Here is a 26,390-nt window from a genome sequence, read left to right as displayed (position 1 = left end):
GAGAGAGAGAGAGAGAGAGAGAGAGAGAGAGAGAGAGAGAGAGAGAGAGAGAGAGAGAGTCCAAGTATGGGGAACAGCCAGTGCTAAAGCCCATAGGTGTCATGAGTGAAGAACTACTATTAGATCTTAGGGGTCATGGAGGGAGTAGAGAGAAAGAAGACTGGAAATGTGGAAAGAGAACAAGTTGTGAATAAATAAATTACTATATATGATCCTGGCAGAGCTAGCGAGCCAATGGAGCTAAACGATCAGAGTAGTCATCATGGTCAGACACCCATTTTAGGTAGCTAGTGGAGAAAAGATTGAAGTGAAGAGACCTGAGTCAGGGAGAATAGTAAGCAAGCCTTTGAAATAATCTAGGTGAGAGGCAATAGGTGTCTGTAACAGAGAGCCTGTACGAGTGGAGAGATCTGGCCAGATGCTGAAGAGAAAGAAATGCCAAAATTTGGGAACTGATTAGATATGTGGAGTGAGTGGGAGTTAGGAGTTGAGGGTTTTATCAAGGATGACAACTGGGTAGCTGGAAAGATGGTGGTGCCCTCAACAGGAATGGGAAGGTTGGGATGAGGGGATAATTTAAGGGAAAGACAGTTTGCTCTGTTTTCAAAATATTGAGTTTGAAATGCCCACTAGGAACCTGAGTTCAAAATGACCAATAGACAATCAATTAAAATCAATTTTGGATCATTTTTTCAAGACGTTATAGCATTGAAAAGATATAAAATAGAAACAGTAGCAACAAAGAAAAAACAGCTTCTCACATACACTTTGAAAAAAGAAAAAGTATTTGTGGTACATCTGATACATTGAAATAGTACTTATGGAGCTTCCCCTCCCCCCCCTTGGACAAGAAATGTATTACCTGTAAACTGTGTTCAATAAAGTCTTGTGTTCATTTTTTTTTAAGTACCCAAATCCTCTCTAATTAGCTATGGTTTTTACAGTGAGTTTCTACTCCCTTTTTCTGTTAATTGGTATTTTCGTATTTCCTTAAAAACATCATTACTGCTGAGCTAAAAAAATAAGATTCCTTAAATTATAAACTATTAAAAAAATCTTCCAAAAAGTTTCAGTTTACAGTATCTTAAACTAAAGTTTGTCTTTAGGCCAGAAGTAAGATCTTGGCCACAGAACATAGTTACAGAAGAGAGATGAGATTAAAAAGATGAAGCCATTCATTTCCAAGTAATAGAAAGGAGGCTATCTATCTTCCCTTGGAAAAAGACTTTTTTTTTTTTAAAAAAAGCTTATTTTGCCTGAATTTTTGCTTAAATATAGACAAATCACTTGATATAGTGCAAAGCGTAGTGGATCTAAAGACAGCAGACTTGGGTTTATACCCCAAGGGTTGATACCAGTCATTTGTAGCTATCTATCTGTCACTGGACAAGTTACTTGGCTTTTCTAGGGCCCAGTTCCTCATCTATAAAATGAGAGATTGGGACTCTATAGTTGGAAAACACAATTAAGGAATATAAATCAAGTATGTGCAAATGGAGAGATATTGATATTGATTCCTCTGCTAGGAAAAAAGGTTACTGCTAGGGCTGCATTTCACCATTATATTTCTCTTGAAATTGGTTCTTGGCTTAAGTAATGAATCCTTGAACATCACACAATCTGGGCAGGTAAAGTTTATGAGTAAGGGAATGGAGGTAGTAGATAAATTATCTAGCTGTTCAATGGGAAAGGCAAGACCTTATCCAGTCTCTAGTGCCTGTATACATAAATATAGACATAAATAACTAGGTATAAGTACTCATACACACATATAGATGTGTATATGTATGTATCTGTGTGTCTACAACTGTATACATAAATATAAATCTATGTTATAGGAATACACATGGAGACACATATATGTATATTTGCACATAAATAAGTATATGAATATGTGTATATGCATATATGTTATATACATGCACACATTATATAAACTCACAGAAACAAAAGGTATAATATGTAATTTTGTTGTTTAGTTGTGTCTGGCTCTTCATGACCCTTCTTAGGATTTTCTTGGCAAAGATAGTGAAATGGTTTTGCTTTTTCCTTCTTCGGCTCGGTTTATAGATGAGGAACTAAGGGAAACAGTGTCAAGTGACTTGCCCAGGATCACACAGCTAGCAAGTATTTGCCCACATGTAATACATTATATAATGTATGTATAAAATATATTATATATACAAACATATTCAAAAACATATACATATATACCTATATATATTCTTATTTTTGTTGTTATGCAGTCTTTTCAGTCATGTCCAACTCTTCATGACCCCATTTGGAGTTTACTTGGCAAAGATACTAGAGTGGTTTGCCATTTCCAATATTATCCATAAGATTTTGAATATCACTGACAGTATTACAATCATCACATCAACCAGTTCTGTTAATCTCTGGTATATATTTTATCTGAGCCTGATCCATTTAATTCATGAAAGGAAGCTAGGTGCTCTCTTATTTTGTTGTTCAGTCACATCCAATTCTTCATGACCCCATTTGGGGTTTCTTGGCAAAGATAATGGAGTGATTTGCCATTCTTCCAGATCACTTTATAGATGAGGAAACTGAGGCAAATATATATATATGTGTGTGTGTGTGTGTATGTGTATATAATTTATTTGTTTGTTTATATATATAAATACACACATATGCATATTTCTGCATATATTTATGTACCCTGGCAGAAAGAGAAAGACACTAGAGTTCACTGAACATGGTAGGTCACGTCTCCTTCATTAAAATAAGAGCTCTTTGAGAGCAGAGACTAAGTTTTGTTTTTGATTTTACCTTTCTTTGTATTCCCAGAGCTGAGTATAGTGACTGCCACATAAAAACTGTCTAATAAATGCTTATTGGAAAATGACTAATATGGAAATTATTTACATGATTGCACATGTATAACCTATATCTGGTTGCTTACTGTCTCAGGGAGGGGGTAGGGAAGGATAGAATTTGGAACTCAAAACTTTTTTTAAAAAAAAGTTAAAAATTGGAGTGGCTAGGTGGTGCAGTGAATAGAGCACTGGCCCTGGAGTCAGGAGGACCTGAGTTCAAATCTGGCCTCAGATACTTAACACAAAAACTAGCTGTGTGACCTTGGGCAAGTCACTTAACCCCAACTGCCCTCTAAAAAGCAAAAAATAAAGTTAAAAATTGCTTTAACATGAAATTGGGGAAAAACGAAACACATTTTTTTAAATGAATGCTTGTTGTCAGTAGTGGTCAGATCTACATTTTAGGAAAATCACTTTGGTAGCTGAGTGTAGAATGAATTGAAGTAAACAGAGATTTGAGGAAAGGAGACCAATTAGAAGCTTCTATAGCCAAGCTTCAGCAGACAGGCAATGGAAATTTATTGGACCAACATAACCACAAAACATCACTGATAACCCTTGACAAATGTCTCTCTCATCCCAAAAAGAATGTCCAAAAGCTCTTTACCCATCCCTACTTAAAGACCTTTCAGCCTGTCCTCCTTGCTGATGGGAGTGAGGAAGGGAGGAAAGGTAAGGGTCAAGGTCAAATTGATTTCCTAAAAAAAGAAAGACATACATCATGGATGCTTTAGTTATTCTACCAAATCATCACACACTTACAAAAAGCCCCAAACAAAACTTTATTATTTTTGCAATCTATTTGACTCTAGGATTGTAGACCCACTCTCACACTTTTACTGCTATGCATTCTCTGCCGGGGGCTCCAATGACCTTCATCATAATCAATCACTTCTACAGAGTACTTAAAAATGCACATTCCTTATACTAGCCATTTAAGGTAGGTAGCACAAGTATAATTATATCCAGAAGAGGAAACTGAGATTCTAAGAGATTGAATGAGTCAGAAATGATTGCATAGGAAGTATCTGGGACAACATTTAAATCCAACTAGAATAGTTTGAATAAACTGGGATGTTTAGCCCAGAGAAGATTAGGCTGGGGTGGGGTGAGAGAAAGGTTGGTGATAATTCCCTTCAATTATTTGAAAGACTGTCATATGGAAAAGGGACTAGATGTATTCAGCTTAGTCCTGGTGGGAAGAATCAAAACCAGTGGGTAGAAATAATATAATTGTAACAACAAGCATTTATAAGCTTTAAGGTTTGCAAAGTGATTTAAAAATATTATCTTACTTTATCTTCACAAGTCGGGGAGGTAGTTGCTATTATTATCCCTATTTAATAGGTGAGGAAATAGGAACAGACATAAATTAAGTGACTTGCTCCAGGTCACACAGCTACCAAGTGCCTAAGATCCTATTTGTACTCAGGAGTTCCTGGCTCCAAGTTTAGCAAAGAGACATATTTAGTTTTAATGTAAGTAAAATTTTCCTAATAATTTAATAATTATCCAAAAGTAAGATGAGAGGTCCTGAGGTGTATTGAATAGATAGCCATCCTCAGATTTAGGAAGACCTGATTTCAAGGCCTGACACTGTATTGATCAAGTGACACTGGGAAAATTGCTTAAAATGTCAATCCACCTCCAGCTACTCTGCAAGATTAGAAATTTCAGAACAATTGCACATTTGCCTTGATACAGGGAATTTCTTCACTGAAAATTTCCTATCCAGAAGGAATTGCGCTTCCATTAAAAAATAGTTTGGCTCGAGGACAAATACTGTTTCTCCATCTCTCTCATCTTTTAATCTCCATTACTCTAAGTTTTTAAACAATGGCAAGGTTTGCTAAAGAAGGAATGCTCATACAGGAACTTCCTGAAATAGATGACTTCTGAAGTCCCTTCCCACCAACATGCTAAGTTTCTGCAACATTAAGCCTGGAATTCTATCCACTAGCTGACATTTAAATGTGTTTTATCCCTCCAGTGGATAAGACAACTTCTACTCTTTTAGCAAATCCATTGTTTGCTCTTTGCCACAGGACATAGGAGAGCCATCAAGGAGGTTTGAAAGAGCTGGTGTCAACACTTTCATCCACTTATTTTCCTTAAGAGTGGAACTAACTCCTTTTCTTACAATTTAATCTCCAGACTATGAGAGTCAGAGGCTAAAGGAAAGCAAAAAAAAAAAAAGATTAGCCAATGATTTTTATCTGAAGCAAAACATTAGCTTGGAAATCCATTAGACTGATTTAATTTTTAAGAGACCCATTTTATCTAACAGAAGCTCATTAAAGATCAGCATTTAATATTAGGCATCCATATTGCATTAGGTAATCCCTACCTCCTGTCCTTTTGGCATCTGAAACATAATTTTACCTACTATCTCAAGGGGAAAATGATATGCATACCCCATATGGCAAAACTATGAAGTAATCTTAAAATCACAGAAGTGAAAGATAGTGTGTAAATCTCTAGTACAATCTCTCATTTGGAAGCTGAGGAACATGAGCCCCAAAGACATAAAGTTATTCATGTGACATCACAAAGACGGTTAAAAATAAAGCTAGAAATGAAACTCAAGTCTCCCAACTTCAAATCATGTTCTTTCCACCATAGCATATAACTCCCCAGTCAGCCAAAAAACACTATGTCAGGGTAACCAGATAGTCATTTTCATGGATAATTGTTGTTGTTCAGTCGTGTCTACCTCTTTGTGACCCCATGGACCACAGCAAGCTAATACTGTCCGTGGGATTTTCTTGGCAAAGATACTAGAGTGGTTTGCCATTTCCTCCTCCAGTGGATTAAGGCAAACAAAGGTTAAGTGACTTGCCAAGGGTCGCACAACTAATAAGTGACTGAGGCCAGATTTGAATTCAGGTTTTCTTGACTCCAGAATCAGTGCTGTAACCACAGAGACACCTAGATATCTCCTTTCATGGATAATAGATACCCTCTTTTCCTGTCTCCTACCTAATTTCAGAAATCCAGTGCCTTACTCCCTATAAAAAGTGGGGAACTGTGGGTAATTTGGCTTTTGTTAATCTCTCTCTCTCTCTCTCTCTCTCACACACACACACACACACACACACATGCACACGCACACGCACATGCACATAGATAAAGATATATAATATCTCTATATATTCCTATCGGTGGTCATCTAGCTTCCCCCCCCCAGTAACATGGGGTATATGCAATAAACAAAATGAGAATGAGATTTTAATATAAGGAGATAACTATGTATGACAAGAGATATCAGTGAAACCTAGTGATGAAGACCATCACTGAAACAAGGAAATAGAAAATGTTCTAACTTTTCCAATAGATTGATGAAAAAGCCAGCGGAGGAGCACTATATGCCTAAAAGTGTAGCACTTACAAAAATGCCATTAATTCAAAGGGGGAAGCATGATAAAGAGTATTCAAGTTAGAATAAAAAGAGGGGAAAACTAGAAGTGATATCTTTGTGCAGTCACACTGCAGACCACCTAGTAAGGGGGCAGAATGGATATTGGGTTCTTGGCATAGATTACAAAACCGCGCAGAATCAAGCCAGAATTATGATGAATAACATCATTTAAGAGGACTTAGGCAAAACCACAGCATCTGATGAATCTTCAACTTTGTTTTTGTTGTTGTTGACAATTCCATCTTTCAGAAAGTAGAATTAACAACATGAAGAAATGTTATTCTGTATCTGATCAACAAAAGGTATCATAGAATGAGATAGTGATTGACCTGAGCTATCACTGGTAGCACAGCATTGGACTTGTAGTCAGGAAGATCTAAGTTCAAATCCTGCCTCAGACATTTATTAGCTATATGATCCTCAGTAAAAGTCGTTTTAACCAATCTCAATCTTAAGTTTTCTCATATAAAATGGGAGTAATAATAACACCTATCCCATCAAACTGCCATGATGATCAAATGAGATATGAAAAGTACTTTGAAAACCTTAAAGTGCATTAAAAATTATAAATTCTAGCCAGTATAATTATTAGTGTAGAAATCCCTCATTTTATAGGTGAGGAAACTGAGATCAGGAAATGTTAAACAATATGCCTAAAACCACACAGGTAATGACAGAGACAGGACTCAAATCCAACCCTCTATCCACTATAAGATGATACCATTTAACTGTTAAGTGAAGATAAATCCAAGGAAACCTTGAGGAAAAAGTGACCACGTAATCTTGGAGTTCATTGTAGATAAGGAATGGAATGCCAGACGCAGTAGTCCTAACATGAGCTTCAGGAAAGTAGATGTCAGAAAGTTCAGAGAAAAGAGAAGTATTGGCATCCCAAGGTCTGGGACTTTCAAGAAGAAACTGGCCTGAGATGGATGGGAAGTTCTTGAGGAAAAAGCCATTCTGATAATTTCAATGACAAAGGCCAAAGCATTAAAAGAAATGTGTTACTGCCCAGAGAGATGGTCTGATGAGGCCAAATATTAAAGAAACGGAGAAAAAGGGTGTGTCTTTTTAAGTAAGATTAAAATGGGCATCATGTAAACAAAATGTTAGTTATTTAAAAATAGGGACAAGAAGGGTAAAGCACAGAATGTGCTGAGACACCCCTGAAAGAGGGATTGAATTTTAGCTATGGTAGGTAAAAGAAAAAATAAAAAGCATAATTTAACCATATAGGGAAAATGTTGGATTCAATTATCTTTGGGGCCCATTCCAATTCTGAATCTATGCTTCTAAAATGGGAAAATGATAACAGATCACAGATAAATACAGAAAAAAATCAACCCTTAGTTGCTTTTGTTCTATAAATGAGAAAAATCTTCATTCTGGGAAGGAAGGTGCCTGCATGAAAGCATGGGAATTGAAAGTCCAGGCATGTGAATGAGAATTCTTAGCTATGGGATGGTCATGTTGTTTTGGCTTAGGCTCTGCCCACCCTGGGATACCAAAACTGTTGCAGTTTGATGATGTGTCGTGGTGGAACTGCCTCAAAGAATTCAGTCAGACCACCTCTAATCCAAGTATAGGTATTTATTGAGATTGATGCCTCTCATGGAGCAGGCTAAATTCCAAAAGGAACCAGAAAATTCAGAGAAAGCAAGATGGATTTTTATAGGGTAAAAATGCAATTAGATAACAGAAATTATGAATGTTAAAAAGGCAGGAGTGGTTTGTTAAGTGATTAGGTAATAGGAGAGGGGTTCCCAGTCACAGTGGAACTGTGCATGCGATTACCCACAATGCATACAGAAAAACCCATTTGGGGGGATATGTATGTATGATAATGATATCATAATAAGCCTTTCTGGTCAGTTCTTTACTATTACTGCACAGGTGCCTAATGAAGGAAAGTCCCTTCTGTTGTTTTGGGGTCCACACATCCTGCTTGAGCATCCTGGTGGTGCTGCTTTCTGATTGGCTGAGTATTATCGTCCTTTCTGAGACTACATGGATGTGGTTGTGGTTGAGTGCATGGACATGCCTGCTGTTTCTGTAGGAAATATGAGGAATGGGTTTGGGGACAGTGGCTAGTGAAAGGCAGTGGCCAGGATCCCATCACATGGACATGTCTGCTGTTTCTGCGAGAAATATGAGTTCATGGACACACTGGTTATTCTAGTGAGCAGTGAGGAATACATGAAGAAATTAAGATATTGAGTGTGTGTGGGGGGGCATAGTGAATGGTTAGTTAGGTGCAGTGGGCCTGCTGTTTAGCAGGGCCTATAAGGAAGTTAGAATATTGGGGCTAGAGGAAGCTTTATTAGGATTCCATAAAAGTCAAAGCTAATATACTTGGTTACAAAAAATCAGCTTCACAAGCAAAAGATAAATTAGCCATGGCTGGACCACAGTTATTCCTGCAAAGATCTGGGAGCTTTAATTAACTGCACACTCAAAATGAGTCAGCAGGTCAACATAGCATTTACTCACGTAGGAAGCTGGTGACATAATGCATAGATTGTTGGCTCTGGACAGAGGAAGCCTTGAGATCAAATCTGGCCTCAGACAGTTTTTAGCTGTGTGACTGAAAAAGTCATTAAAACCTCTGTAAAAAACCCTGTTTTTTTTTATCTATAAAATAAAGATCGTAATAGCACTTCAAGTGAGATATTTAGAAAGTACTTAACATGGTTCTTGGTACATAGTAGGTGTTTAATAAAGGCTTGCTTCCTTCCCTCCTTGAGGAGAGGAAGTTACCAAGTAGTTTGATACCAACTGAAAATGCAGAGAGTGGACTGCATAAAGAGAGGTTTCATGCCCAGAATAACAGAGAAGGTTCCTGGGTCAGACCTCATCTGCAATGCTATACTGCCCTCAGGAAAAAAAACTGGATAAACTAAATTCTGGCATATGAAACTGGGTGTGTTTAACACAGTGGATACAAACTTTGAAGAAAATTAATGTTTCACCTAACACGGGAAAGGATATGGAACAAAGATGAGAAATGTTCTGATTGGCCCTGGTGGGCAAAATTAAGAGCAATCATGGTAATAGTTCATTAAGATCAATAGTTATTCAGAAGTAGATTTAGGAATACTGTAAGGAAAAACTTCCAGATAATTAGGGCTATCCAAAAGTGGAGTGAGCAGACTCAGGAGTTAATGGGCACTCCCTCTCTGAAAATCTTCAAGTGACGGCTAGAAAATATCTTGTTAAGAATGATGTGAAGAAGATTTTTGATCAGGTATGGACCATGCAAATCCCTTCTATTTTTAAGATTCTATGAGGCTGAGTAGAGTTCAAGTTGAAGGTCAAGGTCTTCTCCCTTGGCTAGAGATTGAGGCAACGTCTAGACTATGGAGTTACTGAGCATTCTGGTGCTAGAACCATCTTGGAATAGGCATCATCAACAAATGGAATGCTATGCCTGGGGACCAGAGGCAAAGCCTTGAATGACAGGTACAAGTTTCCAAGAGGTAAGCTTAGATTTGATGTAGGAGGTAAACTCCCTAACAACTGGAATTCTTCAAAAGTAGAAGACATTGTTTCTGGAGGTACTTACTTTAAAGCTCCTTAAAGATCTGATGACCAGTTGCTAGTATATTGAAGTGGGGATTTATTTTTCATATATAAATTAGATGGAGACTAAGGTCCTATCTAGCTCTCAAATTCTGGGGTTCTGGGATTCTTCCCAAGTCACCAAATATTTCCCACTTACCAAATATCATAGCCTTTTCTCAGCTCTAATTCTCCTTGAAATCTGAACAGCACATGATAGTGTTGACTGATTGTCCCTGTTGTTTGGAACGCACTGCTTTCTCAACTTCCCCACTTAGCTCAAACTCTACTTTCTACACGATCTTTCCTGTCCCCCTTAACTGCTGGTGCCCTGCTCCCCAAAATTACTGTGGGGGGTTGTTCATACACACACACACACACACACACACACACACACATATATATATTCAGGTACTTATTGTCTTCCATTTCTCTCACTACCATCCCCCTAAAATAATGTAAGCTCCTTCAGAGGAAGGACTGGTTCATTCTGACAGCCTTCTAGCTGAAAGTCTTGGGTTTTCCAGTTGAACCCTTGGCAAATATTCCTCCTAGTACTAACAATGATATCTTTTAAACATATTCTATATCCTATAAACCTCTTTTTGTTTTCCCAGCACTTAGCACAGTGCCAGGCAAATGGTGAGTGCTTAATAAATATTTACTGTTTGATTGAAACAGAAAAATATTCTGTCTAATTGTTCTGAATTCTCTCTATTGGGTGACGTAAAACTAAAATTATGAGATTTAGAGCTAGAAGGATCCTTCAAGATTATCTAGTCCAGTGTCCTCATGAGGAACCAGGCCCAGTGACATTGGGTAACCTCTCCAAGGTCACACAGTTAACAAGTGGTAAGTTCCATGATGCAAATCCAGTTCTTTGGACTCAAAAAAACCAAACCAAACCAAACCAAAAAACAAAAACAAATCAACAAAAAAATCAATCAACAAGCACTTATTAAACTCCAAACATGTGCCAGGCCCTATATGAAGCATTCTTTCCACTAGACTGGCAAGGGGAAGAGAGCCATTTACATCCATAAAAAGTGGAAGTATATTCTTAATGTGTACAGATCCTTCCTACTCCTTCCCATGTTTTAAAATTTAACAACCCCTTGACATCTTGACACATTTATATATAGTTTCCAAAAGAATCCTTTGTCTATGCACCTGCTCTCCTACTAATGCTTTTTCCCTTTCCAAACTAAAATACGCATGACATCTGGAGGTAAAAAATCCATATAAATATTCTGTGAGGTTTGTGGAACAAATTAACAGTAACAACCAGGTGTAAAGAATTGCTTCTAAACCATCATTAAGGATGTGCCTACATAATAAAAAACAAACATTTGGAGGGAGACTAAAGAGCTTTGGAAGACAATGTCATTCAATGGGAACAAGTTCTACCTAATTTTTCCTTTCAAAAACAAATTCAAATTTTTTTTCTGAATTTATTAGAATGTTCTGTACTACATTACTAGCCAATCATCTTTGAATTGGAAGAATGCTCTGCCTTATTTTTCACACACTATCTCATTTCCTATTCAGTCAACCTTCTATGTTGCCATTTTCCCATCCATATGACTGCTTCCCTGAGTGTTTTTATTGCTTGTATACCTTCCCAAGGACATATCAATAACCCTTCAACTACTTCTTACAACCACCTTTTTGCTCAATCACCATCAAAAACTGAAAGGAATTTGTGAAGGGAAAATCAGTACTTTTCATCACATCAAAATGCTGGTTGAAAAATGTTAGGAAAAGACTAATGCAGATAAATTATAAAGAGGGAAAAGTTAATTTGACATAAACATTAGAATTTAGAAATTTATTTCTTCTAAGCCCATTCTGTGTAATCCTGTATCATACATATTTCTCAGGGAATATATGCAGAGAATTCATTTTTAATTTATTCAACTAATAAACTTAATTAGCACTACCTAAAATCACAATAGCATATAAATCTTCAAAAATTTTAGAGGAATAAATTATTTATTTTTACTTTGAAGATTAAATTATTACATAGTATACAATTAATTTTAAAATAAATTATTTTGTCATTTGTCATACATTTTGAATATTAAATTATATAATTCATTTTAAATTACAAAAGTCTATTTTAAAAGTAGGATATGTTCAGAATATGGATAATTGTACTTAAAAATTAAAAAAGAAAAGGAAGCCCTTGATACTCTGTAGTAGATATTCCATAAATATTAAATAGTTAACCAAATATTTATATCTGTTAAGAAATATTCATTTCATCATTCTACATTTAACAATTTTTAGAAGTTCTCAATAGTTATGAGCTATAAGTCAAATGTTTAATAATAAAAGGTCTACTGTTCTGAAGAGGAAATGTTCTGAGTTCCAAAATGTTAATATGTATCACAATATGTGATAATCAGTAAATATATTTTTGACTTGAGTAGTCTTTAAATGAACAATGTGCCCATCTCAAGATGCCCTATTGACTGATTTTAATGTTCTGATCATGCAAAGTTTTAACAGATCTGATAAGACAAGCCCAAAAAAGTAGTCTGCAATTGAATAGCAAAACCTTTTAAAAATGAAAAAGATCTGGATCTTTTATAGCATTTGCTATAAAATAGTAACAGAAAACAGACCAGTTTATGGATTATTCTTCTGCCAACATTATTACCTTTAGTACATCAAGCCCATTTTATATGGATAATAAAATAACACAAATAAAATGTCTGGAAACAGAGTGATGTAGGACTAGCCACTTTTCTTTAGCACAGTTATGCACAAAACCAGAACATGTAACTGTTTTGTCCAAAAGTAATATTAGGTCATTTTCCCTAGGGACTTTGTAAAACATTGAAAAAGAAATTAGTCCTGACACCATAACCCATTACAATTTTGCTTTGATAGTGGCTTCTTTCAGAAACTTTTATAAGTTGTCTTCTTACTGAAATGGTCTTCCCACTCTCCACCCCAAAGAAAGATAATCACTTTCAAGTATTTTTTTCAGTGCTCACTACATGCACAGAACAGTACCAGAGAATGAGAATACAAAGACAGAAATTGAAAACAGCCCCTGCCCTTGAAAGGCTTACACGGTAGGGAGTTGAAGAAGGAAGAAAGAATGACTACTAGACCTTTTCCAATCAGTGATTAGAACCCATTCCCACCATCTTTATGACTCCACCTAGACTCAATGGCAAGATCATTAACTCCCTTAACAAAAACAAAAACAAAAAACCACCAACTATTGAATTCCTTCCCTTTGACCTATAGAGTATAACAGAGCAATGTATGTGTGACCAATTTGTTAAACCTACCTGGACACCGGGGTGTTTTGTGGGCTACTGCAGTGCCACTGATAGGCCGTCCATTAGGAGTAACACACCAACAATATCCTGTGTAACTGTGACATTGTACCTGTTGGGAAATCGCACAATGAATGGAGTTTCAGCATAAAGAAATATTCCATATTTATTCTAGGACATGTAGCTTTAAAAACATCTTAACAGACAAAAAAATGTTTTTTTCCAGGAGGATACCCACAGACTCTTTGATGTGTTGGTAACTATTATAATAAAGGAAAAATGGCTCAGTGATTCTATCCATAAACTATCTGAGCTTAAAGAGGACTTTCAGGTCATCTAATCCAACCATTCCTTTTTAATAAATGGGAATCTGCGGTCCACAAAGTTAAGCAATCTGCCCAAGGATACAGTCAGTGCAGGTGATTCAAGTGCCCTTTTGTTCCGTTACACAAGCCTTGATTTTGATTCTGCTTTTACAAAGACTCCATCTAACAAGCATCGTGTGCTTAAAAGGACCATAAAATCGCCTCTTTCCCATTCTCCCTTCCTTCCTCCTTCCTTTTATACCTTTTGCAAAGAACACAAATCATTTAAATTCTCTAAATCTCTGAAATCCTCATCTGGATACTTTAGACATTAGGCTAGATAATTTAATAGAATGTTACTATCATTCTGTGACTCTAAGTGACAACAAGCATTTAAAAAAAAGATTCCCACCCTTCTGAAAGGTCACAATGGATATATTATATGATTGTAATTGTTATATTAAATATAAACTCTAGTGCAATAAATCTTCCTACAACCACTCAATAATAAATGTATACATGCAAAACTGTGTATGCAAATGAATTCTCCCATAGTTATCTAAGGAAATAATGACTGAACAACCACAAAAACAAACCCTAAACAACTAATTTCCTCACTGTACAGATTCATCGGCTTCTTCACTACCTTCTCCCTCCCTTCTTCATCGGCATCTTCCCCAACTTGCTCAGAAGCAGAACTCAAAAAAGTTTGTAACCTGGCTGTATGTGCCATCATCATTGCATTCTGGAATGAAAACTTGCTGAAATTCCTTCCGTGCTTGTTCCTGGGTATACTTCCTTTCTGCCACACACCTTGATACATCTATAGAAAAGAAAATGAAAGCATCAGGTTAAAAAAAAAGCACTGAGATTAGCATACAAAATGCATAGACATGTTAGACTTGAGAAAAAAATACCAACACTTTTTCTATATAAAATTCTCCCATAATCAGTTTTTTGGCCACTAAAAGAAAAGCAAGATAATCTATTCTGTACTTGAAAGATTTATGACATTGCTTGCTCTTTATAACACTAGATAACATAAAAAATCACTTGATCCATGGCAAAGTTAGGAAAAAAAGAAATACAATGGCAACCATGAAATCTGGACTACCATTCCAGTGACAAATTGATAAACACCTTATTAATAAAAAGTGGATGTTACTCGCTTCAGACTATAGCCTATCTGTTAACTAAAGGCCTACATCCAAATGAGCTCTTCCAGACAGATGGAATTTCAAAATGGAAACAGTCCTGGGTTCACACCAGGAGCTAAAGAGGAAAGATGAACAGGTAGAAAGGACCACGAGATATCCTAGAGAAATAGAGGTATCTACAAGGCCCATAAGCAGGAACTCAAGCTATGTATAAGACTGTGACAATCCTGTTATAAAATAAATGAACTTCTCTTTTGATTTCAAGGAGCTAATTAGGAAAAAAATGTGGAAAATAGGAAGCATTCTAAGTGCTCCCCCCAAATTCTTCAATAGTTTGAACTATTGTCTTTTTTTTTTATCATTCTCTACTAAAGTCCTTTGCTATTGCCTTCAAGGAATGGATGTGACTATAGCTTTTTGAAGCAATCAAAACTCAATCAATAAATATTTATATATGCCTACTATATGACAGGCACTATGATAAGCTCTGAAGCACAACAGTGAGAGAGATATGGCAGTTGCCATTACCCTGGAAAAGCTTTAAGTATGGGCCAGTGATGGACTATTTCCTGAGTACCATCTGAGAGAAGTCTGAAGATCCTCACCAGATTATCTACAGAGTGACAAATTGGGGGAGCACATTATTTTCACAAACAGCTGCTAAGTCCTAGAAAGACTGTCACCTGAATCAGTGGAAGCACCCACTCTGATGTAAAGTTGTAGTTATTGTTGCTGTTGCTGTTGAGTTGTTTCAGTCCAACTCTTTGTGACCTCATTTGGGGTTTTCTTGGAAAAGATACTGGTGTGGTTTGCCATTTTCTTCTCTAGTTTATTTTGCCAATGAGGAACTGATATAAACAGAGTTAAGTGACTTGCCCAGATTTGAACTTAGGAAGATGAGTCTTCCTGACTTCAAGCCTGGCATTTTATCCACTGCACCACCAAGATGCCTATAAAGATACTTGAAGTATTAAAATATTTCTCCTGCATTATAATCCCTATATATAATATAATTATAAATTAAACTTTATTTTTTTATCTACTTAGGAAGATTACTCATCTGTCCTCAATGAATTAATGCAAATGTGTTCAGTCAAAGCATATAATAAATACTATGGGAAAATTTTATTAGTATATGGAGAGATCATAAAATGAATAATACCTAAGGATCTACACCAAAAAATCAATAAGAATTTCTTGAATGCTTTCTATTTGCCAAGCACTGTGCTAAGTACAGGGAATACTTTCCTTGTCTGTGTGTATACATATATTATATGCACATATATATGTATATCTCTGTGTGTATGTGTATGCACATGTATGTATGTGTATATATACTTATGTATAGATATATACATATATGATATATGTATGCATAGTTTGTGCCCTCAAGGTACTCACATTCCAATCAGTAATGGGTGAAACAATATGTAAATAAATAGGACTATATAAGATACATATATGCACAGTACATACAGATTTATATAGATAAGCTGGCTTAGTTGCTTGGAACAAATGAGATAAATAATTCAGAGTACACTTTTCTTGTCTTAATAATGTCAATCTTGAATGATTCTCAAATATATTAAGATAACAAATTATATTATTTACCAATGCCACTTTCAGGCCTCTGATAAAATTAATTAAAGTTTTAAGATTACTATGGCCTAATAGTCTGAGAGGTTCAGGGCCAGGAAAACATTTTTCTAAGAATAAAATGCTTCTTAGTGCTTTCTCCCAGGGACTTTGAGTCCTAGGATTAGCACCTCAAGAATATATTTTACTTGCTTTGGGCCATAAAATATAGTTCACTTAAATTTTCTAATTTAAAAATAATTGGTTCCCCAGTTTGCTCAAGCTTCACCAGCTGCTTTAGGATTGCCTAAAGGTTTTCTCAAATGCAGAAGATCCTCCTCAATGGTGGTCTCTCTCCTCTGGGGTCTTTGCATCATAACTTTATAACCATAGTTAAAGCAGCTGTGTAAGACAAGGAGATCCATTCTGCTTCTGCTAGGAAATTCTGGGCTACTGCCCTGTAGCAGTGTCTGTGTTAAAAAGAGAGAGTTTCTGCCTTTAACATTTCTTCAAGATTGCTGAGTTTCTTATACTGTCCTTTGATAGAGCCACCTTGGTTAACGTGCTGTATTATGTACCACAGACCTGAGCATTTAAGAACATCTCCTTTATCCAAGTTTCAGTGCCTTAAGTTTTATTCTGAATACTGGCCTTGGCTATCCAGCACTTAGCAACATGTGGTTTTAATGTAGCCTGTGTTTTTAACTGAGGATAAATCATTGCTTTGGTGGACTTCTGTCCTCATTTTTTTTTTTTGTAGAACCTGTGGTTTGACTGTCTAAAAGGAAAAGTGATATAAGTTTCAGTGTGCAAGGACTCTACTACGGTACAGATAGAGTTATAAATTATCTCTAATATTTGAATTATCATGGAAAATGCCAAAAAAAATGATGAATTTTCCAAAAGACTCGCCGGTTTTATTCCTGGCCTGGACCTCTATGTCTATTAAAAACTTCATATTTGCAGCTGATATAATACTCCCCAAACCTGTAGCTATCAATTTTAATGGAATATTAAATTCTAGCTTTGTACCTAACATTTTTTGAATTATTTAGTCATAGGAAGCAATTAAGGTTTAGCAACAGGGAATACCTGGATAATGGGATAAAAAGAATAATGTATGAGATGTGAAGAATGATATCTAGATCTTTCGTTGCTGTAACATTTTTATTTAATAAAGTGAAAATGACTGCTAACTTGCTTTTGTGGAATAATTTTAAACAGGTCCTATAATTCTCAGTTGTATAATCCTGCATGATTGTGGGGTATTTGAATAAAAACTGATCAAAACTCATATACACATGTAAGGAGAGGGAGAGACAGAGAGACAGAGAGAGACAGAGACAGAGAGACAAAAAGAGAAAGAGAGAGGGGGGACAGTCAGAGGCTCAAAGCTAGGAAGAGCTGGGTTCATATCTGTCCCACCATTGACTGGCAGTATGACCTTGGACAAGTCTTTAACCTCTCAAATCTCTAGGCAGCTAAGACTATCAGTTGCAAAGAAAGTGCTGACCCACATTGAAGAGTTTCCTTACTTGGCAATTCCCTATGCCAACAAAATCATAGTTCCAGTCCCTAGTCTGCATGTACATACATGTGCATGCACACACATATACACATGCATATGTATCCATACCTACATATTAATGTGTGTGCATATTTTAAAATGGCTGCTATCTCAAGGAAATGTGTACGAAGAATTTTTTAAAAAGTAAAATCCTTTTTGTTACTAGTACCACCTTAACTTTTTTATATTTCACATATTTTCCTTATACTACATGTTAATTCATGAAAATTCAATGCCCCTCCTTCTAGGTCACTTCCCACTTACCTCTACATGCATTCTATTCTACTACAGACCCTATTTTCTTTGTTTTCTCCAATAGAACTACAAACTGTCCTTCATTTTTGTTTTTTAATTTACAGTTTGTAAATGCTTGCACCTACATCATTTTCACACTTTGATATGTTTACTCAGGAAAACAGCAAAATCTGGCCCATTTTCAAGTGGAGTTTTGCTCTTTGGTGCTTAGGCATCTGTTGCGGTTTGGTTCTGGACGCTGTAATTCTAGTTGTCCAGATGTTGAATCTTCAAAGGACAAGTGTTATGCCATTCCTGTTCATAGCTGTTTTTAAACTATGATGGCTCGGCCAACTTTTACCCCAAAGCAAATTTAGAGTAAACCTAAAAGATCATACTTATAATCCTAGAAGAGGGCAAGTGGTTCATTTAATCCAGTCCCAGCTCTTCTACCTTACAAATGGAAAGAAAAAAAACCAGTGTTTTACATGGATTTGTTTATGGATACTGGGAGTTTTACTTCAAAGACTATGTCAGATTAATATAGATAAATTTTTTTGTTTCTTACCAAGATACTACAGACAAGGTTTTTCATAAATGAGATGTCATTGTTGTTCTTAAAATGATGATGACTTAGTTAACATAAAATTTTCAATCTGTACAATTTGAAATTTTCCTCTCACTGGAAATAAAATTATCTTTTTTTACTACTCTGATAACTAGAAATGGTTTGTTTGTTCAACAAAACATTTTTGTCATAGGAACCATAAAAATGGTAGAAACAAACCACAGTGTCTTACATCTGTTAGTACTGATGATGGTTTTTCTTTAAGCAGGAAGCAAATCATTTCCTACTTTTTAAAAACTCCTCAGATAGGGGTTAAACAATAATTTGAAGAGACAGCTGTCCTGAAGATCTTACATGGAAAGATTTTAGAAAGCATTACTTGCAGTGAGCTGAAAGCTTTGATGAAACCAAGAGGGACTAATAATATACTGATGTTTATAGACACCACTGAGTTTGATAGTTACCAAGACTGAACAGCTCCCCTGGTAAGGCCTTCTCATTGACATTTTTATTTATAAGCTCTACATGATGCAGCACTATACAAAAGTAAAAAAAAAAACCTTGGAAATAAATATGTTATGCTTTCAATTCTCATACTTTTAACTTCTCCTGAGTAAATTTACCAGGGAGTTCTAATAGAAACTAGAGAGAGCCTCAGAGATTATCTTTAAGAAATAAAGTGATAGTTATTTTTTAAGCTCTCAACTTATGTAATATAAAATAAGTTTCTTGGCTTGCTATTCCCATGAATCAAGTTCATTCAATTCAGCAAACACATAAATTCATTACTATGTGAAAAGCAGTATTGTGGGCACTGGGATGACAAAGGCAAAAATAAAGGAATCACTGAATTCAAAGAGCTAAGATTCTACTGGGTTTGGGGTAGGGGAAATTATAGCATAAATAAAGATAAGAAAAATAAAAGGTGATTTTAAAAATTCTAGCAACGGCAATAAGCAAGGAAAAACTCCATGGAGATGTATATCAGATGAGACTTGAAAGAATACATGGATTACAACAGGTAATGATGAGGAAAGCATGCATCTAGGCATTGAATATGACCTGTGCAAATAAATGCATCGAGGTAGGAGATGGAATATTGGTGCCATTTTGCCTGTAACAGAATACATTAGAGAACAACGTGACATTTGATTAGAGCAGGCTGGGAAGGGTTTAAATGCCATTAGTATTTCGTCCTAAAGGTTCCAGTTAGCAACTGAATATTTTGGAGTGGAAGGGTGACATGATTAGACATGGACTTTAGGAAGATTATTTTGGCAGTGGTGTGGATGATGAATTGGAGAGGGGAGAGAAACATATTACAGTATCTTACAAAAGTGAATTTTAAAGGTCATTTTATTGATGCCAAATTGCTCCCTGGTACAAAGACCTAACTTTTTCATATAAATATTCTCCTAGCAATTATGTATGGTTGTGAAACTTGGAGTATTATAATCTCTGAGGAATGGAAATTGCAGATCACCAGAGGAAAATGAAGATATGTGTTGTGGATATCAGATGATTCCTACACGTTTCCAATGATGGGTTTTATTCAAGAAATATCATAGACAGAATATAGAATTGAAAAGGGATGAACAGTCCAAGTGTCCCACTGGCATGCACAAAAAGATAAAAGACCTAATGGAAGGCCTCCAATACTCTTGGGAGGATTTATGGAAGAATATAGAAAATATCACAGAGAAAGTATGGGTGGGATGCAATCTGCACCAACGGAAGAAATACTCACATTGATGAGATCACAGCTTCACTGAAGTACTGAGCCATTCATTTCTTATGGCTTTTCCAACAGAACCTGTTCCAATCATTCCTTAACCTTTAAAAAAAATCTTCCCTTGGACTTTCTACAAGCCTTGCAACTGGCTCATCCACTTCTCTTTCATTTTACTCTGAGGCTTCTTTAAAAAGTATTCAACATTAGCTATCTTCACTTCATCACCACTCTCTCTTTAGCTCCTTTGAATTTGGCTTCCCCTTTTACTCTTCTATTGACACTGTTCTTTAGGAAGTTACTAACGATCTCCTACCAAGGTGAGTTTTTCCCCCATTCTCTTCTCCCTTTATCTTTCTGCAGCATTAACCAACTCCCCTCCTCCTAACTCCTGCAACATTGGACTCTCCCTCTTGACTGACTGACTGGTTGTTCTACTGTATTTATCTGATTGCTCTCCTCCCTGTCTCTTTTACTGGCTTCTCTTCCTTCTATAAGGCCAGTTCCCAAAATATTCACCCCTCTCCTCTCTCTACATTATATTCATTAGTAATCATACACATGTCCTACGGTTTGATTGTTAGCTTAAAGGAAATGAGCCCCAAATCCATATCTCTAGTACTAAATTATCTCCAAATGTCTGATTAATGGATATTTCTTTCTGGATGTGCTGCTGATACCTCAAACTTAACATATTAAAACAAATTCACCAAAACCTTCTCCTTTCTCCTGACTTGTAGAATTTAGACCTGGAAAGAACCTTAGAGGTCATCTAATGAAACTTCCTAATTTAACAGATGAAGAAACTGAGGCCCAGAGAAATTAAATGACATATCCAAGGCTAATAAGTAGTAAATGGCAGAGCTAGATGAAAGGCCTGGGTCTTTTTATTCTAAATCCCTTATTTTAGTTATTGTCACTCATTTTTCTAATCCTACTATGCTCAAAACCCTGAATTTACCTTTAATACTTCCTGTTCATTCACCCCTGTGGTAGGGGTAATATCTCAACCCCTGTTCCATGCTCTATAGGCTAGTTTTTCCTTAAAAGGTATTCAAGCCATCCTCAAGAATTTTTTAGTTCAAGGAACTAGAGGCTGAGGCTGTTGGAAATCAGTTTTCGGTTTCCCAAGTACAAAAGAGCCACAGAGACCTTTAGTTACTCTCCGATGCTTGACTTATGGGACTGGCAATGATGGCAACTTAGTCAAAGAAGCTTCCCTTCAATGAGTCAACTCAACATGTTCTCCTTATTGAATACCTCTCACTTTCTATGGGTAAGTAAATTTATTTTTATGAACTAAAAAATGGACTACAAGTGTCTCCTTTTGTTCCAGTATCAAACATGAACTAGCAGGATACTGGCCTGAGTCTGTTCTATCCAAGAATAATCACTCATATCCTAAGTACCATTGATTCCATCCTCCCAAAATATTTCGTATCTGTCATCATCTTCCTATGTCTGCCATCCTAGTTCCATCTCTCATTATATTTCTTGTAATATTGAAATCATTTCCCTACCAGTCTTCCTGTGTCCAATATCATCACCTTAAGTATCAAGTCCTTTGGCCAACTTTGACTGTGTCATATCACTGATAAAATCCTTTAATAACTTTTCAATGTATGCTCAAAAGAGACCAAATGCCAAGCTCTGAACTATTTGATCTCATGACACCAGCTTCCTTGCTGTTCCATGAACAAGGCACTCCATCTCTTCGGTCCAGGCATTTTCTCTGACTCTGACTGTTTTCCATGTCTGGAAGACTCTCCCTCCTTATCTCTGTCCCCTTGGCTTCCCTGACTTCCTTTAAGTCCCCACTGAAATCTCATTTTCTACAGGAAATCTTTCTCAACCCTCTTAATCCTAGTGTCTTCCCTTTTAAAATTAGTTCCTGATTATCCTGTAAATGGTTTGTATGTATATGTGTATGCATGTGCATGTGTGTATGTGTGTTTGCTTATTGTCTCTCCCATCAGATTGTGCTCTCCTAGAGGACAGAGACCATTGTTTGCTTCTTTTTGCATTCCTAGCCCTTAGCACAGTGCCTGGAATCTAGTAGGTATTTACTAAATGTTTACCAACTGGCTGATATATGCTATATCTCTCCCACTAGTCTGTAAGGGCCTGGAAGACAAGGTTATGTCTTAGATATTTTTGTTCTTCAAAGCCTACAATGGTTTAATAAATGCGTGTTCAATTGAATCATCTTTTAACACTGTTGGCTAGACAAAGCATAAGCTTACTTTGTAGTGAAATCAACTGAAGATGTCTATAACTGTAATATTGTCACTCAACTAGTATACTTTTGATAGGCATCTGACAGAAATAGACACTATGGCTTTCAGATTTGTAATATTTAAGCTATTTATCATTTTAATAGTTAAACTGTGAGCTAAACTCAAAATATTGTGCTGGAATTCTCTATAGCACAAGGAACACTTTCTCTTTAGAAAACATAAATTAAATAGCTATATTTTGACTGAAAAATATGTTGGGTCCCCAAGTAGGGCCAAGCACTTGAAATATGCATGTGTAGTTGGGTTGCCTAACATAATGGCATTTCTCCATAAGATTTTGCTGGGAAGTATATTAAAAGCTTCAGCTTGTCTCTTACTGGCAAGAATTTCAATACAGTATTCCAAATAATTTGGAAAAGATACTAAGTTTTCAACCACTAGAAGTAATTTTATTTTAAGTGCAAGAGACACACGGGATCAAGAGTAGTGGGCTTATTGCCAGAGTAGTTACAGCTGCCAATAAGGTTAAACTTGGAACTATGTACTGTTTACAGCTTATTAAAACATAAATAGTCAATACAAAATTTGTTAAGATGGAGACTACTCATGGCCATCATCATCATCAACATATGTAACTATATATAAGAGGCCACCATTTTCAACATAATTGGATTTGGCTACAAGATTACTGAGGCCAATGGTACTTGGAGACTTACATTTTAATACACTACAACATCTATTTGGGAGTTCTGTCCATTTACATATTTTGTAAGTATTACACTACCTGACTACTTCTAGTTTCATAGATATATGGGTCATTTAAGCAAAAAAGGGGAAATATATTTTATGTGACATTCCCAACATATTTTGGTGTGTTTCTGATCATTGCTTGAACCTGAGACCTAAGGTAAAACCTCTTGTTATGTCTACTTTAGTCTATAAAGAAAGACATTTCTAAACACCAAACCTATTTAGAGCACCATAAAAGAGTTAAGGTAAACACCAACCATATAGAGTTTCTGCAAGAGAGGAGGGCAGATATGATTAAAAAGTGCAAGCCCAATTGTGCTTCTAATGACTGTTTCAGATATGGTCCTTGTGCACTTGGAATGGAATGAAACTAACTTAAATACAGAAGATATGAATGAGGATTAGTTCTAGAAGCACATTAAAAGAAAAGAGTAATCATCAATAAACTACTTCTTAAAACACGTTATTTCATGAAGAGAAATGGTGGGCGATTCAGGTAACAAAAGACAAACTTCACTTCCAGGTTGTCAAGGACAAGTAACTCCATATTCTTGCAGTGACCAAAGAGTGTCCACTGTCACTAAGTGCTCTTTTATGGATTAATTAAGTAAACCATCCCAACATCTCAGTTGTTGCTGGTACAATTATAAATTGTCCTGTCATCTTCAAAGGCAGTCCCCTAAGGAACTATGGTTCAAGAAAAGGGGCAGATGAGGACTGTTACCAAAACACCTCAATGACCATAACCTCTTAAACCTTAAAGATCATTTAATCCAATCCCTTCCTTTTGTAAATAAGAAAACTGAGACTGGAAGGGTTAGGTTAGGTGTTCATCCAGTTGATGGTATAGCCAAGACTAAAAAAAAATAAATAACAAGAATATCTTATTATTATAATATATTTATAAAGTACCTACAAGTTGCCCAGAATTGTAGTAGGTACTACATACTGTTACTCTATCATGAAAAAAATTAACAGAGGAAATTCTGAAAATATACTACTGTACCAATTGGAGATGATTTACAACTATAGAAACTTCACCAAGATCACATTGGAAATCTTCATTGCCTTCAAATGTGACAAGTCCTTCTGAAATAACTTACTCAAATAACTTTACTGGATCTTTGAGAAGACATATGCCAGCAGCTTGGATCCTTTTATTTCTATGAATATGTGTGTGTCTATGCATGTGAAAAAAAGGAGAGAGAGAGAGAGACAGAGACAGATTCAGAGACACAGAAACAAAGTGACAGAGAGACAAAGGAAAACAGACATAGATAGGCAGAAAAAAATAGGACAGACATCTGGACACAGAGAGGGACAGAGGCAGAGACACAGAAGGAGGGAGAAAGAAGGAGAAGTAAAGAGAAGAAGAAGCAGAGAGACATACTGGAGGAGGGGGGTAGGGAGAAAAAGAGAGAAATTGAGACACGCCGTCAGACAGGTAACTGCTGATTGACATCCACCATTCTATCAGAAAGGTAAAAAATCTGGTTTTCTTCTACTAGACACTCTTCTAATGATATTGCTCACTTGCAGACCAGATACACTCAAGGAATATTTCAGACACAGAATATAACAATTTGGGTATTTGACCATGATCTAAAATGCTTTAGTCTATGTAACCTTCTATTATCTGATCCCTGAAAAGTTGTTCTCAACCAAATAAAGTCAGGAGTTCCTTTATGTCCTTCTCAGGAATGATCAGTAACAACTAAATGATCACCAGTATTTTACAAAAGTTACTGTGAAAGTCCTGATAGTATTAGGACCCCTTATAAGATGTGATGTGGAAAATAAGAAAAACTTTACTTGTTTGACTTAATCATGTGGCAAAATGTTAAGCAACAGGCTTTCTCAGGAGATTAGGAAGATAAAAGGCTTTGTAATAAGCTAACTGAACTTAGATGAAAGGTACTATAAATAAGTACTAAGACATATAACAATAATACTCATTATTAGGTCAGATTAAAATCCTATGCAACACTATGGGAATTATTTAAAGAAAGAACAAAGGTTCTAAGAACTTATCATCTCAGTTGCAATAGTGACAACAGTAATTCTCATCTTTGTATAGGATGTGAATCTGACCCTATAATGATAATAGTTCACTTCCTATGTGATAATTCTTAGAACTTCTCAGGAAGAATACTGATTCTAGCTATCAATAACAATGTAATGATGATGATGACAATAATACAACATGAAAAAATAGTAAATTATCAGTTACTAAATCTCCTTGATCCAAATTAAGTTTGCTTGTTATAAATCACTTTAACTTGAAAATATTCTTAAAGAGCTCATTTTTGTTTTGTTTTTGCCAGATATCATTATACTTTGATATTAGAAATATCAGTGCAATCCCAAGGCTTAATAGTATTTAGCTATTTTTTGTTTCTGTCCAGGTTGGAAATTAAACAAGCAAAAAATAATTTGGACTCCTGGTTCAAGGACAAAACATTAATTATTATACTGTACTTAAGGAGAACAAACATCACATACGTGAAATTAATCAGCATAACTTGTCATGATTATACCCAAAGTCAATGCTGTAGTTAGGCTATCATATGAAATATATGACATTTTAAAACAAGTCTGATTACCTTTGAATTTGAAATTGTGTGTGTGATCTGAAAGTGATCACATATCACAACTCAAAACAAACAAACAAGTAAAAACCAAAAAGTAAAAGCAAAAATACATGGAGACCTGGGGACTTAGACAAGATTTTCATTCAAAATATGAAAACCCATATTGGAAAATTGCATTCAGGATGAAAATCTTATCATTTTTGATGAAAATATTACTTTATTTCTTAGTCTTACAAACTATGTATATCCTTTCCATCCCTTTTCCTGAGTTTCCCTGGACTTCAAAATTGTGACTCTTTTGTTGTCTCATCCAAAAAAATTTCTCTGAGCTCCTGAAGGTTCCTTGCCTTAAAACACCCTGCTCTACCCAGAATATGCCTTCAGAAGACCTTCCCTTCTTCTCCCTTTGGTGAAGTTTTTCCTGGAGCCTCCATTTTGTGATGGGGCCTCAGTCAGCCGTTCTTCATTTCCATCCCAAACCCATTCTTTACTTTCTCTAAACTTCAAAACTATACCCCATGCACCAGGTATCTTCATTTCCCCTATCTCTCCCCTCATTGTCTTCAGCTCC

General features: G+C 35.9%; 1 protein-coding gene across 5 annotated transcripts in view; it reads right to left on the bottom strand.

Moving 5' to 3' along the window:
• SMOC2 (SPARC related modular calcium binding 2) overlaps nt 1–26,390 on the bottom strand; it is a 261,908-nt gene that overhangs the window by 150,939 nt on the left and 84,579 nt on the right. For all 5 annotated transcript variants that reach the window (XM_069070461.1, XM_069070460.1, XM_069070462.1 and 2 more), the window contains exons 3-4: nt 14,128–14,234; nt 13,119–13,218 (exon numbers count right to left, since the gene is read on the bottom strand). In XM_069070461.1, the coding sequence (XP_068926562.1) occupies nt 13,119–13,218; nt 14,128–14,234 (207 nt within the window). The remainder of the gene's footprint in view (nt 1–13,118; nt 13,219–14,127; nt 14,235–26,390) is intronic.

This window comes from Petaurus breviceps, unplaced genomic scaffold, assembly GCF_028583685.1.
Source record: "Petaurus breviceps papuanus isolate PSGF00001 unplaced genomic scaffold, PetGlider_PUasm1.0 90808, whole genome shotgun sequence".
Lineage (NCBI taxonomy): Eukaryota > Metazoa > Chordata > Mammalia > Diprotodontia > Petauridae > Petaurus > Petaurus breviceps.
The sequence above is the reverse complement of the archived record's forward strand: the minus strand, read 5'-3'. Positions and strand labels throughout refer to the sequence as shown.